The sequence below is a fragment of the Zootoca vivipara genome, chromosome 4 (genome assembly GCF_963506605.1).
Source record: "Zootoca vivipara chromosome 4, rZooViv1.1, whole genome shotgun sequence".
NCBI classification, from domain to species: Eukaryota; Metazoa; Chordata; class Lepidosauria; order Squamata; family Lacertidae; genus Zootoca; species Zootoca vivipara.
In genome coordinates, this window is record NC_083279.1 from 93,839,460 (window position 1) to 93,856,208 (window position 16,749).

At 43.0% G+C, this 16,749-nt stretch overlaps 2 protein-coding genes across 2 annotated transcripts; one reads left to right on the forward strand and one right to left on the reverse strand.

Annotated features, from left to right (window-relative positions):
• Window positions 1-692: 692 nt before the first annotated feature.
• On the forward strand, window positions 693-5,102 carry NDUFC2 (NADH:ubiquinone oxidoreductase subunit C2). The gene is made up of 3 exons (XM_035116593.2): window positions 693-986; window positions 2,307-2,450; window positions 4,892-5,102. Exons 1-3 carry the CDS (start codon window positions 827-829, stop codon window positions 4,939-4,941), a joined length of 354 nt encoding a protein of 117 aa, XP_034972484.1. The 5' UTR covers window positions 693-826; the 3' UTR covers window positions 4,942-5,102.
• A 6,848-nt stretch (window positions 5,103-11,950) lies between these two features.
• On the reverse strand, window positions 11,951-13,606 carry LOC118085787 (mid1-interacting protein 1-B). Its single transcript, XM_035116804.1, has 2 exons — window positions 13,049-13,606; window positions 11,951-12,298 (listed from the first exon to the last, which is right to left on the reverse strand). Exon 1 carries the CDS (start codon window positions 13,468-13,470, stop codon window positions 13,072-13,074), a length of 399 nt encoding a protein of 132 aa, XP_034972695.1. The 5' UTR covers window positions 13,471-13,606; the 3' UTR covers window positions 11,951-12,298; window positions 13,049-13,071.
• Between the last annotated feature and the right edge of the window lie 3,143 nt (window positions 13,607-16,749).

Here is a 16,749-nt window from a genome sequence, read left to right on the forward strand (position 1 = left end):
AATTTTAAGTTAGCGCTTAATAATTACTTCACTATTAATATACTTCTTTTTAATTGTATTTCACTATTAATATACTTCTTAATTGTATTTCAGTTCAACAATTACTTTGATAAAAATACATATTTTGTTATGTGCAAATGGCTTTTGATACCTATTAGGTCCAAAAACAAAGGACAGGTGGACATATAAAGGGCCCCATAACCTTCAGTAGCTTAAAGCATCAGACACGATCATATTCATTACTATGACTTATTATTTTTAGTAGTAGTGGTAGTAATAGTGATGATGATGATGTATAATAATGTAATATTTATTCCAAAAAATGTGTATACCGCTTGATTGGAAAAAGCCGCTCAAACACTTTACAAAAAGAACAATACAATTATTAGTAAAAACAATTAAAGCATTCAGAAAAATGAAACTAGTGTTTCACACCATCCCACTATCCAAGCAGTATGAGATTTCAGGGGTTTCAGGCACTTGGCCAAGATTCGGTGTCCTTGGAATGAGGCACAGCTGACTGCGGGAGGGCGGCTAGGAAGCGGGGAACCAAAAAGCCGCGGAACCTCCGCGTCGCTGACCGCGTGAAATGCGGAGCGCGGGGAGACATCGCTGAGGGACCGCCCTTGCCCTTGTCTCCGAGCCGAGGGGAGGGGAGGGGAGGGGAGGGGAGAGGGAACCAAAGAGCCGCGGAACCTTGGCGTCGCGGCCGGGAGTCGCGAGGGACGGTGTTGCGGTGCGGACCTCCCCCTGCCCTTGAAGCTGGGCCCTCCTCGAGCGGCGCCGCTGCTGCTGGTTCTCCGCGCCCTTGTCCCCGGCCTCCGCCATGTCGTCGTCGTCGCCGCTGTACCTCCGGCTGCCGGACGAGGCTCTGTCGCTGCCGCCCCCGCGGCTGCTCAACGTGGGCTCGGGCTACCTGGGCTTTCTCGGCTGGCTCAGCGTCTTGCTGGATAACGCCATCAACAAGAGGCCCGTCCTGCGAACGGGTGGGTCGAGGCCAGGGGGGGGGGGAGAGAGAGGGAGGGTTCCTGAGGCAATCGCTCTGTGCATGCTCAGGGGAGGGGTGCTTGGTGCCGGGGAAACCGCTCTACGCATGCTCGGGTTTGAGGTGAAGAAATGTCTCCCTGGGCTGTGCAAAAGGGCATCTAAGGAAATCACTCTGTGCATGGTCAGAGTCAGCGGGGCCAACCTGAATGAAATTTTGGGTCGGGGGGGGGAGCCCAGGGCCGGAATTTGTTTTGATGAGGCCCTAAGCTACTGAAGGTAATGGGGCCCTTCATACGTCCAGCTGTCCTTTGTCAACAACAAAATTGTTGCTGTTTGTGTGTGTGTGTGTGTGTGTGTTGAATATATGCTATATGGTAATTTATGGACCTAATATGTATCTAAAGCCATTTGCACATGTTGCCATGCAACCAGTCCATGCAGAATGTAGGCACCCTATATTGTATATAGAAATGAGCAAACCAGTGATATTTTAGGGAGCAGGCTAGCAGGCGGGGCCCGTGACTTACATCATAGGAGCATACACAACACAAAACACTGTTGCTGTATGTAGGTTTTATTTTATTTGTTTTTTATCTTATATTTTGGAAATGTACATCCAGGGTTTTTCCTTTAATTTTTTTTGGGGCCCCCCAAGAGAGTGGGGCCCTAAGCTACAGCTTGTTTATCTTATATGTAAATTCGGCACTGAGGGAGCCACACACATACACCCCATTTGAATGGCAGTGACCGTTAACTTTGGCGGCCCCGGCCCCCCACAAATATTTAATTATGGGGGGGGGCAAAGACACCTCGGCCCCTTGGAGTTGGCTCCTATGGTCCGAGTGGAGGTGGGCGCACCGGGGGGGGGGGCTCGCTGCCCTGCCTTGTGCTCACAACCCGGGGTTTGGTGCAAGGGAAATCACAACTCTGTGCATGCTCTGGGGTGGCAGCTGCTGAAGCTGAGTCCTCCTATTGAAAAGTAGAGAGGGTGGGCAGGGAAGAATTTTCTCCATGAGACAAGATGTGGGGAATAGGGAGGGCCCCATTGATTCCATGATTTGAAAGCTCAGGTTCTTGAGAAATAATAATCCAGGTCAAAAGGGAATTAAGCAGTTCTTACTCTCTCTGGTGTTTGTTGCCTTTGAGCACATTTTCAGATTTGGTGCTACGTGGCCGAATTATGAACGCTTCACATTGTGCTCAGCTCAACTAAAAATAAAACAGAGCAAAATGCTTCCTGGAGTTTTCCGTTCACCCTGTTAAACTGATACCCCTGCTCTCCCCCATTTCCTCCCTCTTTTTTCTTTGTCCTGTTCCAGGAGTCCATCGCCAAGTCCTGGCCACATCTATTTTCTTCTATATAGGTTATTACCTCCGTAAGCGAGCCAATTACGAATATGCTCTAAAGGATAGACAACTTTCAGAATACGTAAGGCACCATCCTGAGGACTTTAAGAGAAAAGGTACATTTGTGATAAGCTGTTGGGTATGCGCCTCCGTTGCTCCCATGGTCCAGGGCAATGCAGCCGGGGATATATGATGTGATATCAGTACAACGGTAGCAGAGATTTAAACTTCCTTGTCCCCACGCAGTTGTAAGACTTTTTTCAGGTCCACTACAAGCAAGTCTTGTTTGCTGTTGGACGACTAAGCAAGTGGCTTTTTAACAGCCCTGTTCTACTGCACGAAAATGCCACAAGGGGGTGTAGGAAAGCAGTGCTTGCACACATACTGTATATGTTGCATGTACACCCCTACCCGTGGCTCTCAAAGAAAGGCCTCTCCAGGGAGGTAAAGATGGCCAAGCTAGAGGTGTTGAAAGCTAATCCACCTCTCCCTGGAAAGTAACCAAACACCCCTCTGAGTGAACCATACACCAGAGTTCCAGCCCTTGTCAGTGGTTTGTATGGAGTAAATTGTACCTCCCTATTTTCCTATGTTTTCTGTATGTGAATGTAGCAGTGGAAGATCCCAAATCTCAGAGAGAGGCTGCTGTTCAGATATATGTGAAATAAGGCAGTTTTGGTGAAAGAGAGTTCTCTGCTATCCATCTTCCCCCCAAAAACCCAGGGCTAGTTCATACAACATGCGTGTTGAGGGCTGTATTATTTATGCTAAATAAATTATACTCTGCTTTTCTTCTCCACAATGGTGTAGTAGTAGTAACAACAACAATTTATTATTTATACCCCGCCCACCTGGCTGGGGAAACCAATTTATTATTTATACCCCGCCCACCTGGCTGGGGAAACTCAGTACGGCTCCCAATAATAATAATAATAATAATAATAATAATAATAATAATAATAATAATAATCCGACAAAACATCAAACATTAAAAACTTCCCTAAACAGGCCTGCCTTCAGATGTCTTCTAAAAGTCAGATAGTTGTTTATTTCCTTGACATCTGATGGGAGGGTGTTCCACAGGGCGGGCGCTACTACCAAGAAGGCCCTCTGCCTGGTTCCCTGCAACCTCACTTCTCACAGGGAGGGAACCACCAGGAGTTCCTCGGAGCTGGACCTCAGTGTCTGGGCTGAGCGATGGGGGTGGAGATGCTCCTTCAGGTGTTTGCTCATAGTGGCTTAAAAATATAAAAAGCAAACATTGAAACAACAATGATTATCAAACAAAATGATAAGTTGATTGACAACAAATTATCAAACGAAAAGGAGCAAAAAAATAGACCTTACACTCACAATATAGACATTAAAAACAATATAATGAAAAGCTTTCTATAAAAAAAAAGTTGCTGGCAGAACAGAAAACATAGAGAAAGATAACCAAACTCCTTGTCGACAGGGTGTGGGTGGATGGCACCACAGAGAAGGCATGGGGGCACAACAGCTAAACCTTTAAGGATAGGTAGATTTACATAGGCTTTGCTTTCTTTCTTTGTTATCCTGCTTGCAAGTAATCAGATCTTCCCAGCTGCTTCTGCTGCCACTATTGTGACAAACCGTTGTTTGATTTTAAAGGGCCGGGGGGGGGGGGGGAGGCAGAATAGAGTGAGGCAGTGACAGCTGCAAGCACAGGCCACAGTTTAACACAGAATAAAGTATACTTAAACTCAGTGAAATCGATGGATTTAAGTACATATAAGTCTGTGCCAGGGTTTTAATAGCTGTGACACCTCATCTTAGAAGGCCGGGAGAAGATAATGCACACTCTATCAGCTCTGTGGTATGTGAATGTTTGATGTCATGCAGCCTTAGCGCTGCTGAATAATGCAGAGGAATCTCCATTGCCGGTTTGGACCTCAGAGCATCGAGTCAGGCTGTGTGGAATCCTTTCCCTCTTTAAGAAAGGGAGAGAGCGGCTGAGGAATGTGTGGACTGGAGGAGAAGGAGCAAGAACAAATTTCCATTTGATGGCTTGTCTCGGGGCTCTAACTGTGTGCCCCATATGTTATGCGTCCCAACTGCATCCCTGACTTCTAGACTTGCAGTTGATTGTATAGAAGCTGTCCTGAATCTCCTGCCAAGTAGTCACATGATCACTTCAGACCATTGCTTTGGTCAGTTGCGGTGGCCCAGTGGGACCTCCCGGTTCAGAGAGAATATGCCATTAAATGCTAGTTGCTAGAGAGGAAGCAACAATAAAGGAGAGCTCTTGCCTTCATGCCCTGCCCATGAACTTCTTCCCAGAGGCATTTGATTGGTCACCAAACAAGATGAACCTTGGGTCTGCTCCAGCAGCGCTCTCCCTGTGTAGATGCTGATTGCAGAATTTGGGTTCCTAGCACAGAATTCCTGGTCCGTTTTGTCATTTTGCATGATTTTTGAGGTTTGCATTTACTTGGGGGCAGGATAGTTCTTGCCTTATTTTCATTGAAATCTTTTTCCAATTAATTGTGATGTGAACTGGCTTTTTTTAAACAGCATTTCTTCTTCTTTTTGATAGATAAGAAACACATGGCAGAAGTTCTGGAGAATTTCCATCCAATTCGCTGAAGACTTTGCAAACAGTTGGTGTCTCGCTCGTTGTTTTGTTATCCCATGAGTAATCTGTTGAGTGTGGGATTTGTGCATAACCTATGTCAGTAGTTGAGATGGAACTACTTGTTTCAAACACTTGGACCTTTAATCTTATAATTAAAGCAATGACTAAGTAATGTGTGTTTTTATTGTCTTGGGGGAGAACAGGGGAGTTTGGAATCAGGTTTAATTAACGAATGGGATTGCATGATACGGCAATAGTTGCTGCTTTCGGTCCAAGCTAGATGTGACACTATATTATTTCTAACAATGGCTACTAGTCATGAGGGGTATTTGCAGGCTCAGAGGCCTATATATTATTTATTAATACCATTATATCCCATCTTTCTTCTAAGAAGCTCAATTTGGTGTACGTGGTTCTCCCTCTTCCCATTTTTTTGTGGGTAGGCTGACCTGTCCTGCCAACTTTCAGTGGCATTAAAAAAGTTGTTTCATTCTCATATAACCGCAAGAACAGATACCCTACCTGAAGAACTGGACTCTTAAGTTGGGTAGGAAAAAAAAATGTAATATACTTCAAAATACTATAGGGAAGTAAAGTGCATCTTTAATCCAATGAGCATTTATAATTGTTGAGTTTTTTCAGTTCTGCCCAAAATTGTTGAGCTTTTTTTTTTTTTTGGAAGCAATCCCGCTTAATGGAATCTTGAAGGGCTGGAGTGTTCATTTTGTGCCTTGGTTTCCTTCTTTGAGGCCTGCATTGAGGTATAATCTTAATAGCCATCATTTCAAGGCCAGACTAGATTTTATTTACTTAAGGGGTTTTGTACCAGCCTTTCACCCCAAGGTCCGAAAAAAAAACCCACCCAATTTTTAGGTGGCCCACAAGCCCCACTCCAACTTTATGGTTTTCTGCAATGTTGACCCAGCATTGCACACCACACACCTGCTGAAACTGCCTGTTCAAACAGACCTCCCATATTTGCAGGTTTTGACTGCTCTTTGTTTTGGGTGGCACTAGTCTTTTCAAGAAGCAGAGCGGAGTGACCTGGAAGCCTGTTTGCTTAGCTTTTTTGGCAGCCTGTCCTACCTGCTCTCTGTGAGATTGTGAAGGTTAAAAAATAAAATAAAAAAGTTCAATATAATCTATTTCATCTTCTAAGGTTAGTAAATCTTAGGAATCTGCCTTTTGCGGAGTCAGACCATTGATGCAGCTGGCTCAGCTGCACTGCTCCAGAGTACTGCATTTTCCCTCTTTCTTCCTCTAACTCTGTTCCTTGCTCAGGCAAACAAGGGGGTCCCATGTTCCAGACCCGCTACCAGTTTTGGTAGCTATTTCCTGGCTACAGGACAAGTTTGGGGAATCATGCGCTTCTTTCAAGGAAAACAAATGTGTGTTTTGGTACCATCAGTTCCTCTTTTGGGACATGGGTTGGTGTCACCTGCCCTGGGAGCTCCTGGCTGAGCCCAAGCATGTGACTGAAGGTTGATCATCTCTTAGCCAAGTGCACTTTTATTAAAAACCAAGAGGGACATAAGGCTGGAGGATAACATACTGTTTCAGACACATGGTTCTTATATATTTAGATATGTGTGCATTTGTTAATGTTATTCTATATTTAAGACCTTAAAATTATTATAACAGAATGGGGGGGGGGACTGCTGGCCAAGGCAAGGCGAACTAATACTTCTCAGGGAACAGTCTTAGCACAGTGGTAGAGCATCTTACTTGGATGCTGAAGGTCACAGGTTCAATGCCCAGCATGTCCAGACAGGTGTGGGAGAGACCCCTGCTTGAAACCTGCTCTGCCACCTTGAAAGACTCCAAGGTTTATCTACATTTATCTTTCCTCAAAATTTTCCAGGCATGGTCCATGCATTAAAGCACTGTGTCCGAGTGCCTCCACCCTTCCCCCCCCCCTTTGCTCCAGAGTGTTATAAGAATTTTAAGGTCTCAAATATAGAATATTCTTAAATGCACACATATCTAAATACAGTATATGAACCATGTGTGTGAAATAGTACAGGAGAGCAATCCTGAAGCCATTTTTTTTAAATATATTTTTTATTAATTTTATTAACAAACATACAAACATACAAAATACAAAATACAAAAATACACACATAACGAAAAAATATATCATTTCTCAACCATTTTGATATTCATTGTCTTCCGGCTTCCCCAATTCCCTACTATCTGATTTTCATTTTTATAAACTTCTATAGCAGTTTCTAAATCATCTTCCTTATCCATCATGTAATCCCTTTAACACTTCAAAGTTAATTCATCTTCATATCATCTACCCTAATTTCTAGCTTTCAATCTTCTATTATCTCCCTAATGCCTTAACCTCTTTATTTTCCTGGATATTCAAACTCTAATTGTCAAATACATTCCCTATATACTTTTTAAATTTCTTCCAATCTTTTAAAACTTTGTCATTTGTCTGGTCCCGGAGTCTTCCTGTCAATTCTGCCAATTCCATATAGTCCATCATTTTCATTTGCCATTCCTGTATCGAAGGCAATTCCTCTTTTTTCCAATATTTTGCTATTAGAATCCTAGCAGCTGTGGTGGCATACATAAACAATTTAACATCATCCTTGGGAATTTCTTCCCCAATTATTCCAAGCAAAAAGGCTTCCGGTTTTTTCAAAAATGTGTTTTTAAACATCTTTTTCAATTCATTATAAATCATTTCCCAGAAGCCTTTTATCTTTGGGCATGTCCACCACATATGGTAGAATGAGCCAACATCCTGCTTACATTTCCAACATTTATTGTCACTTTTGTGGTACATTTTAGCTAACTTGACCGGCATCAGATACCATCTATACATCATTTTCATCAAGTTTTCCTTCAACACCGTACAAGCCGTAAATTTCATACCCTTCTTCCACAATTTTTCCCACTCCGACATCATCACATTATGACCCAGATCCTTGGCCCATTCAATCATAACTGATTTCGTTTGCTCATCTTTCAAATGCCATTCTAACAACAAGTTGTACATTCTGGACAAATTCTTGTGGTCTGTCTCTAATAATTCCGTTTCTAATTTCGATTTTTCTGGTTGAAATCCTATTTTTTTATCTAACTTGAATGCTTCATTTATCTGCACATACTGAAACCAATCGCTCAACCTATCTTTCAATTGTTCATATGGTCTTAACTTGAAGTGGTTTCCCACCTCCATCAAAATATCTTTGTATTTCAGCCTATTCTCATCCATATTTGTCCTTTTAGGTTTCTTTGCCTCAAGTGGTGAAATCCACCTAGGAGTTTTTCTTTCCAACAAATCTTTATATCTCATCCAAACATTGAACAATGATTTCCTAATTATATGACTTTTAAAACCTTTATGCAATTTCACTTTGTCATACCATAAATATGCATGCCAACCAAATGCATTGTCATGGCCCTCTAGATCCAGCAAATCATCATTATCCAACAAGAACCATTCCTTCAACCAACAAAAAGCTGTGGCTTCAAAATAAATCTTTAAGTCTGGCAAGGAGAATCCTCCTCTTTCTTTTACATCAGTCAAAAGTTTATATTTAATTCTTGGCTTCTTCCCCTGCCAGACAAATTTAGACAATGTCTTCTGCCACTCTTGAAAGCATTTCATTTTGTCAACTATCGGTAGGGCCTGAAATAAGAACAACATTCTCGGCAATACATTCATTTTAACAGTTGCTATTCTACCCATTAAAGATAAGTTCAACCTTGTCCATACTTCCAAGTCTCTTTGGATTTCTTTCCATAATTTCTCATAATTGTCTTTATACAAATTCAAATTTTTTGACGTCATATTAACTCCCAGATATTTCACCTTTTTTGCACACTTCAGTCCTGTGCAATCCTCTATATTCTGTCTCTCTTGCAATGTCAAGTTCTTATCTAATACTTTAGTTTTCCCTTTGTTTAACTTAAAGCCTGCCACCCTGCCAAATTCTTGAATTATCTGCAGTGCTCTCACCGCACTCTGTTCAGGGTTCTGCAAAGTCAATACTAAATCGTCTGCAAAGGCTTTTAACTTATATTGTTTTGTACCCACTGTAATTCCTTTGACACCTTCATCGCTCCTTATCATATTCAGCAAAACCTCCAGAACTGAAATAAATAACAGGGGGGAGAGTGGGCACCCTTGTCTTGTTCCTTTCTCAATTCTTATCTCTTCTGAGACCACATTATTCACAATGATCTTAGCTCTTTGCTCAGAGTAAATACCATTAATCCCATTAACAAAATTTTGGCCAACCTCCATTTTTTCAAAATTTCTTTTCATAAAAGTCCAAGAAATATTATCGAAAGTTTTTTCGGCATCCACAAAAATTAACATTGCTTTGGTGTTTATTTTCACTTCCAACCTCTCCAAAATATCTATTATAATTCTTATATTGTCTTTCATATGTCTACCAGGCAGAAATCCTGCCTGATCTTTATGAATTAAGTCTTTCAACACCCTTTTCAGTCTTGATGCCAAAATACTAGCAAATATCTTATAGTCCACATTTAATAAGGAGATTGGTCTATAATTCTTAACCTGAGTCTTATCCACATCCGGTTTTGGTATCAGAGAGATAAAAGCTAATCCTGAAGCCATTTTGACTCCCAGTGACCTCAAATATTCCTCTACAGTAGGGGAGGCAAATGGGGAAAGCCTTGCCATTGTCTTCTTGCTTGCAAATCCTGTCTTAAGGGTGTATTTGTGGATGAAAAGGGTGAGCTAAAAGTATTAACCATCACCAAAGAATGGCCAGACTGCCCAGGTAATGAATTCAGAGACCATGATCAGATGTCCTGGTAGACAAGATTTCTGATGTAGACCCGCCTCCTTCTGTGATGTATGTACGTATGATGTTTTGGGGGGTGGTCTTGGGCTACAGGGTGGGCAGTTTCAAGAGTCTATGTAAGGGCTTGTGCACCATTGTTCAGGGTTCTCCTACCTCCTGCGTCCGATGAGTGGGGACCCTGTTGCAACAGTTCCTTGAATAAAGATCAGGCTCACTAGCCGCTTTGATTCTCAATATACTCTGGTTGGCCTCTGTTGTTTTCTCCTACAATAGGGAACCCACTTAAGGATTCTATACGGACTCTGGAATACCCCATAAGGGAAAGGGAGCAGCTTTTCTTATAATAAGGGACCCAGGTGGCGCTGTGGTTAAACCACTGAGCCTAGGGCTTGCTGATCAGAAGGTTGGCGGTTCGAATCCCTGTGACGGGGTGAGCTCCCGTTGCTTGGTCCCAGCTCCTGCCAACCTAGCAGTTCGAAAGCACGTCAAAATGCAAGTAGATAAATAGGAACCGCTACAGCGGGAAGGTAAACGGCGTTTCCATGTGCTGCTCTGGTTTGCCAGAAGCGGCTTTGTCATGCTGGCCACATGGCCTGGAAGCTATACGCCGGCTCCCTTGGCCAATAATGCGAGATGAGCGCGCAACCCCAGAGTCGGTCACGACTAGACCTAATGGTCAGGGGTCCCTTTACCTTTTTACCTTTCTTATAATAAGAGCTTTAGATGATGTTGCTGTGTGAAGGTGCGTGCAACTTCAAAGTATGTACAAAAGCACATTGGGGAAAAAGACCTTAGTGCATTGCAGAGGACATGTTGACACAACAGCTTAAAGCAGCGGGAGAACAGCCTGCCAGCATTAACAAATATAGCCCACGGAGCAGAGGAGACTTCAGCAATGAGCAAACACATCTTAGGTTCTTCCTGCTAGAAGAGCAGGTATGTCACAAGTCATTTACATTTGTAAAAGGTTGAAAAGGGTGTTCTTAAAAGAGCAGGAACCCTAACTTTGAAAAGGTGTTTGTTACAGGTAGGTAGCCATGTTGGTCTGACGTAGTCGAAACAAAAACAAACAAAACAAAAAAATTTGTGTGCATGCACACTTCTTCAGATACACTGAAACAGAAGTCACCAGACCCTTATGTATAGTCAGAGGGTGGGGAGGAGTATTACTAGGAAGGGTGGTGGGAATGGGTGATTGGCTGATAGGAGTGGTAAACCTGTTGACAACTGTTAACGACTGCAATTGGTCTTGCAGGAAAAAGCAAGGGGTAAGATGGCTAAAGAAAGCTTTATCATGTATAATGAGATAAGAATCCAATGTCTTTATTCAGACCAGGTCTCTCCATGGTTTTAAGCTTGGTAATGAGTTGCAATTCAGCAACTTCTCTTTCCAGTCTGTTTCTGAAATTTTTCTGTAATAAGACAGCTACTTTGAGATCTTGTATAGAATGTCCTGGGAGACTGAAGTGTTCTCCTACTGGTTTCTCTGTCTTGTGATTCCTGATGTCAGATTTATGTCCATTTATGTTTGGAAAAGGTGGCAATCCTAGAACTGGTGGGCGAGGAAAGTCCCTAACAGGGATTGAGAATTCCTTCTTGGACTCAACTAAAATCTCGGCTTGATGTTATGGGAAGGTCTGCCAAAATTTCTGGATCATAGAATCATAGCATTGGAAGGGACGACAAAAGTCATCTGATCCAAACCCCTGTAAAGTGCAGCAATCTTTTGCCCAAAATGGGGCTCAAACCCATGACCCTCAGATTAAGAGCCTCGTGCTCTACTGACTGAGCTATCTCAGCTTCTGATGAAAGATAGTTCTGTGGCATGCTGTGTGTTTCACATGCAGAAAGTCCCAGCTTTGATCTCCAGGTAGGGCTGGGAAGGTATGCCTATCTGAAGTCCTGGCCAGCTCCAGGCTGGAATAATCCCTTAGCAAAATACTATTGGGGGCGGGGCTCCTAGCAGGGACAGCCAATAGCAGTTCTCTCTTGCAGCTGCCATTCTAATGTATGCCCCTATGGTGACATCACTCCATGGAAAATTCTTAGATTCAGTAAACCAACACCGAGGGGGAGAGAGAAAGAGAAAGTTGAATTATAGGCACTGATGCCCTTCATTTCCTCACAGATGCCATGTGATGGCACTGACGGAGCTTGTCTCCAGTGAAAATGATTTCAGATAGTCAGAGAGCCATTACCAATCAGGGTAGTAGACAACTACAGGACTAGATGAAACTGGTCTAGGCAGCTTCAAACAATGCAAAGTGCTTTATTAGTCTGAACTAAAAGCAAATATTTAAACATCAGAAAGCAATGGAATCCTAAGGCATACATTTGCCATGGAGTTTATAGATATACATAAATACCGTACAGATAGCTGTTTTGTTCACAAATATAATATAGATAGCAATTACGTTCACAAATATCAGTGCTTGATTTATTCAAGTAAAGTCCATGCTTTGGGGTGGATGCTGCAGTCAAGGTCTCTAAATTGTCCATTAAGAGCCTCCTTTGCACAGCCTCAGACAGAGGACCCAAGCTGTACACATGTGCAGGTTCAGAAATGCAGGTTGTCCTGGAAAATGGAGAATAGAAAAAGGTGTTAACAAGGTGTTTTGTGGCTTAATTTAAACCAAGGGTAACTGTGCCCCGACCCTAGCACTTTATTGGTAGCCAATATGGGGTTCTCCTGATGTTCTTGGGGTACTACAACTCCCATATTCCCAGTCCACATGACCAATGGTCAGGGATGATGGGAGTTCTAGTCCGGCAACATGTTGGCTTAGCTTTCCATTGAATCCAAAAACTCAGGCCTGCAATATGAGCAAAGTAATAGAAGATGGATTACCTCTGAGAATATGCAGAGGTCCCAACCCTCACCACTGAAAGATGGACCTGCCAAGTCAGAAGATGGCATTCCATAGCCCAGCCTGTCTTGACCTGGTGGCTACAACTTCCCTCAGCCACAGCCAACAATGGCCACCAGATTAACCAGGAAGGAAGGAAGAGTTTGCAAGTCTATTTTTAAAAGCTCTTTGACTCTGTTAATGGGCAGTGCAGCAACAGGAAGCTGCAGTACGGTGGTGCAAAACCACGTTTTATCACACCCACTTCTATGGGTCGATGGTCGCAATGTGGAAAGTTTAAAAGCATGGATGCATAAAGCATGGAAGGAAAGCAGAATGTTTGATGCAGGAAACCAGCTGATAGAGCCTTCCACAAGCTGTGCCTGCCAGATCTTTTTGACCACGGTTCCCATAGTCATGTTGGCTGGGCTTAAGGGAGAACAGTAGGTGGGAGAAGGCCAAGCGAGCTGATAACTCACCTTTGGTGTCCTCGGCTTGTGTCTCACCAGCGGAGAGAGATTTCGTTCTGGTTGATCTGCCCCATGATTTCATTGTATTTGGAAGTGACGGCGTTGGCCCTCCTGGTCAGCTGGGTGAGGACGCGGTGCAAGCCAGACACGTGGTAATGGAAAAGATCTTCCAGATCAGCCTTCTCCTTGCTCTCCTCTTCCTTGAGGCTGGGATTCTGGAAGTCAAGGTGTGCTAAGCCACCCTCTGCCCTCCCCTTGATTGATTTCAGCAGAGTGTAATCTTCATACAGGTCTCTCTCGCTGCTGGAGTCTCCGTTGCTCGAGTTGCTCTCAAATGTTTCAGACTGGTCTTCCAAGGAGACCCCGAGGAGGAGGCTGGGAAACATAACCGTTTGCTCCATCTTGCGGACGGCAGAGACGTATCCTTCCATGGCGATGGATCGAGGGGGGTTCTCCGGATCTGAAGTTTGCTTCTTTTTCAGAGTCCCAATCCGTGCTGTGCAGGGAAGGTTAGCTGGGTGGGCCGTGTTAGGTTTCAGCCTTGCTGGTGGCAATTTATAGAGCAATCTTGGTCACTTTCAGAAAGCCTGAGTGGGATAGTTCCATGCCAGCTCTAGACCCTCCTTTCCCAGTGAGCCAATCCCAGCTTCCCGTGAATTGCAAGATTTAGGCAGTGTCACCCGTCTGTGGCTTGCAATGTGATTTTATTTACAGTCTGGATTCTTTCCCAGATTCTTTCCCAAACCCTTTTGCCCCTATCAGCTACTTGGCATAAAGTTGGATGCTTGCGGGTTCACGTCGTCTCCCCCCGCCCCCATAATGAAAGAGAGAGAGAGACCTAAATTAAGTAATCACCAAGACTGGTACTAAATTAAACAGCTTTTGGCAAGCTACACTGCTGGGAAACCACAGAAAGACTGCCTTGGATGGCATTGCATAATTTGCACTCAGTTTGTGATAGCTGGTTCCCGCCACCATCTTGCTGCTGGGCACGTGAAGCAGAGATCTTGCAGGACCCCAGAGCCAGAAAAAGATGTTTAGCAAGCAGCCTAAGTCTGGAAATCTACATCCCGTCTGAGGGGCTGAGCACGAGTCTCTAGCCCCGTCTCCTCTCTGTTTATACTTCTAATTTCAGGGACTTGGGCAGAGGTCTGTCTTGCCACCTGCAACAAGATGAAGATGCCAGATGGAAGTAATATTTACTAGCAAACTGCTTAGGAATGTAGGAAGCTAACTTATAGAGAGTAAAAGAATTGGTCCATCTAGCTCCCACGGCAAGTGCTTTCAAGCTGACGGCAAGGGGTCTCAAGAGTTTCAAGCAGGTTCATTGGGCGAGAGAGCTTGAGTATAATATACAGTGGCACCTTGGTTCTCAAACTTAATCCATTCCAGAAGTCCATTCAAAAACCAAAGCGTTCCAAAACTGAGGTGCGCTTTCCCATAGAAAGTAATGCAAAACGGATTAATCCATTCCAGACTTTAAAAAACAACCCCTAAAACAGCAATTTAACCGGAATTTTACTCTCTAATGAGACAGTTGATCCATTAAATATGTACTGTACTATAAAATAAATAAGTCAGTATTGTAGATGATAAAAATTAAAATATTTTTTTCTTACCTGCACTAATGATAGTCATTGTTTGGATGGGGGGGCTTTTATCCATTTACGCAGTCACACAATCAATCAGTCGGTAGCTGAACTGGGTTCCACACAGTCACAAAAACAAATTAACCGAAAAAGCCTCAAAAACAAAAATGCGAAAATAAATGGCAAAAGTGGCAAACTTAATCCATTACGGAAGTCCGTTTGACTTCCAAAATGTTCGAAAAACCAAGGTGAGCCTTCTGTTTGGTGCAGGCGCCCTGGAAACAATAGCTGACAGGCACATTGGACGTTTGGCTTCCGAAAAATGTTTGAAAACTGAAACACTTACTTCTGGGTTTTTGGTGTTTGGGAACCAAGGTGTTTGAGAACCAAGGTACCACTGTAAAACTTACAGCATGGGAGAAGTTATGGAACTGGGATTTGAAATTCACAGCATGTTACACGTTGAAAGAAAACTATATGAAAACTACGTTTGTACTTAACTCCTCGTAATATTTGCTGGAAATGCAAATGTGATGGACATGTAAGGCAGTAAAAAAAAGGGAAATGATATACAGTGGTGCCTCGCTTAACGAACGCCCTGTAAGACGAAATTTTCGCTTTATGAAAAATTCGTCTAGCGAATCGTGGTTTCCCATAGGAATGCATTGAAATTCAATTAATGCGTTCCTATGGGCAAAAATAAAATAAAATAAAAATTCAATGCATTCCTATGGGATTCGCTAGACGAATTTTTCGTTATAAGAATTGACCTGTGGAACGAATTAAATTCGTCTAGCAAGGCACCACTGTATAATGAATTGCAAAAAAAGTTTAAAATAACCTTTTCTATTAACCCCCCCCAAGCCTTTCTTTTAGGAATTTTAGGTGCCGAAATCGCAAAGGAGCAGAAAAGACTATTTATGTATGTGACCACAGCTGCTCGGATATTAATAGCCCAGAGATGGAAAGAAGACAAAGACCCTGCCAGGGAAGAATGGTAGATTAAGTTGATGGACTATGCTGAAATGGCAAAATTGACCAGAAGAATTAGAAATCAGGAAGACTCAATTTTTAATAAGGAATGGGGAAACCATTGTAGGCAGCTAAAAATCATTAGTAGGATTGGAATAATACTGGTAGCACAGAAATAGACTGGAAAGAGAAGTTGCTGAACTGCAACTTATTACCACGGAGAGACCTGGATTGAATAAAGACACTGGATTCTTATCTCATTATACATGATAGAGCTGGAAGGAATTCACACCCCTTGCTTTTTAGACCATTTGCAGTTGTTAACGGTCATCACCAGCTATTAGTCTGTGAATCACCCACTCCCTCCACCCTTCTGAGTAATACCTCCCCCCCCCCACCTGACTATATATACACCGGGTCTGGGGACTTCTGCTTCAGTGTATCTGAAGAAGTGTGCGTGCACACGAAAGCTCATACCTATGACAAACTTAGTTGGTCTCTAAGGTGCTACTGGAAGGAATTTTCTTATTTTGTTTCGACTGGTAGCACAATTCAAAGTGTTGGTGCTGACCTTTAAAGCCCTAAACGGCCTCGGTCCTGTATACCTGAAGGAGCGTCTCCACCCCCATCATTCTGCCCGGACACTGAGGTCCAGCTCCGAGGGCCTTCTGGCGGTTCCTCACTGCGAGAAGCAAAGCTACAGGGAACCAGGCAGAGGGCCTTCTCGGTAGTGGCACCCGCCCTGTGGAACGCCCTCCCATCAGAGGTCAGAGAGATATACAACTACTGTACCTGACATTTAGAAAATACCTAAAGGCAGCCCTGTTTAGGGAAGTTTTTTGTCTGTGATATTTTAATGTATTTTAATGGCCAGATGGGCGGGGTATATAATAAATTATTATTATTATTATTATTATTATTATTATTATTATTATTTTGAAGTTTGGATATAATGGAGATGGAAAAGCACTGTATTATTACAAAAGATGCAGGAGGAAATGGTTAACAAAAGGATCCACAAAGGGGAAGAGGGAAGTTCAGGAGATTCTTTGGAATCTTGTTTTGATGTTGGCTGTTGATAATTGACTGTAAAACTTTAAACTGAAAAACTAAATAATTTTTTTAAAAAGAGTTTCAAGCAAGGAAACT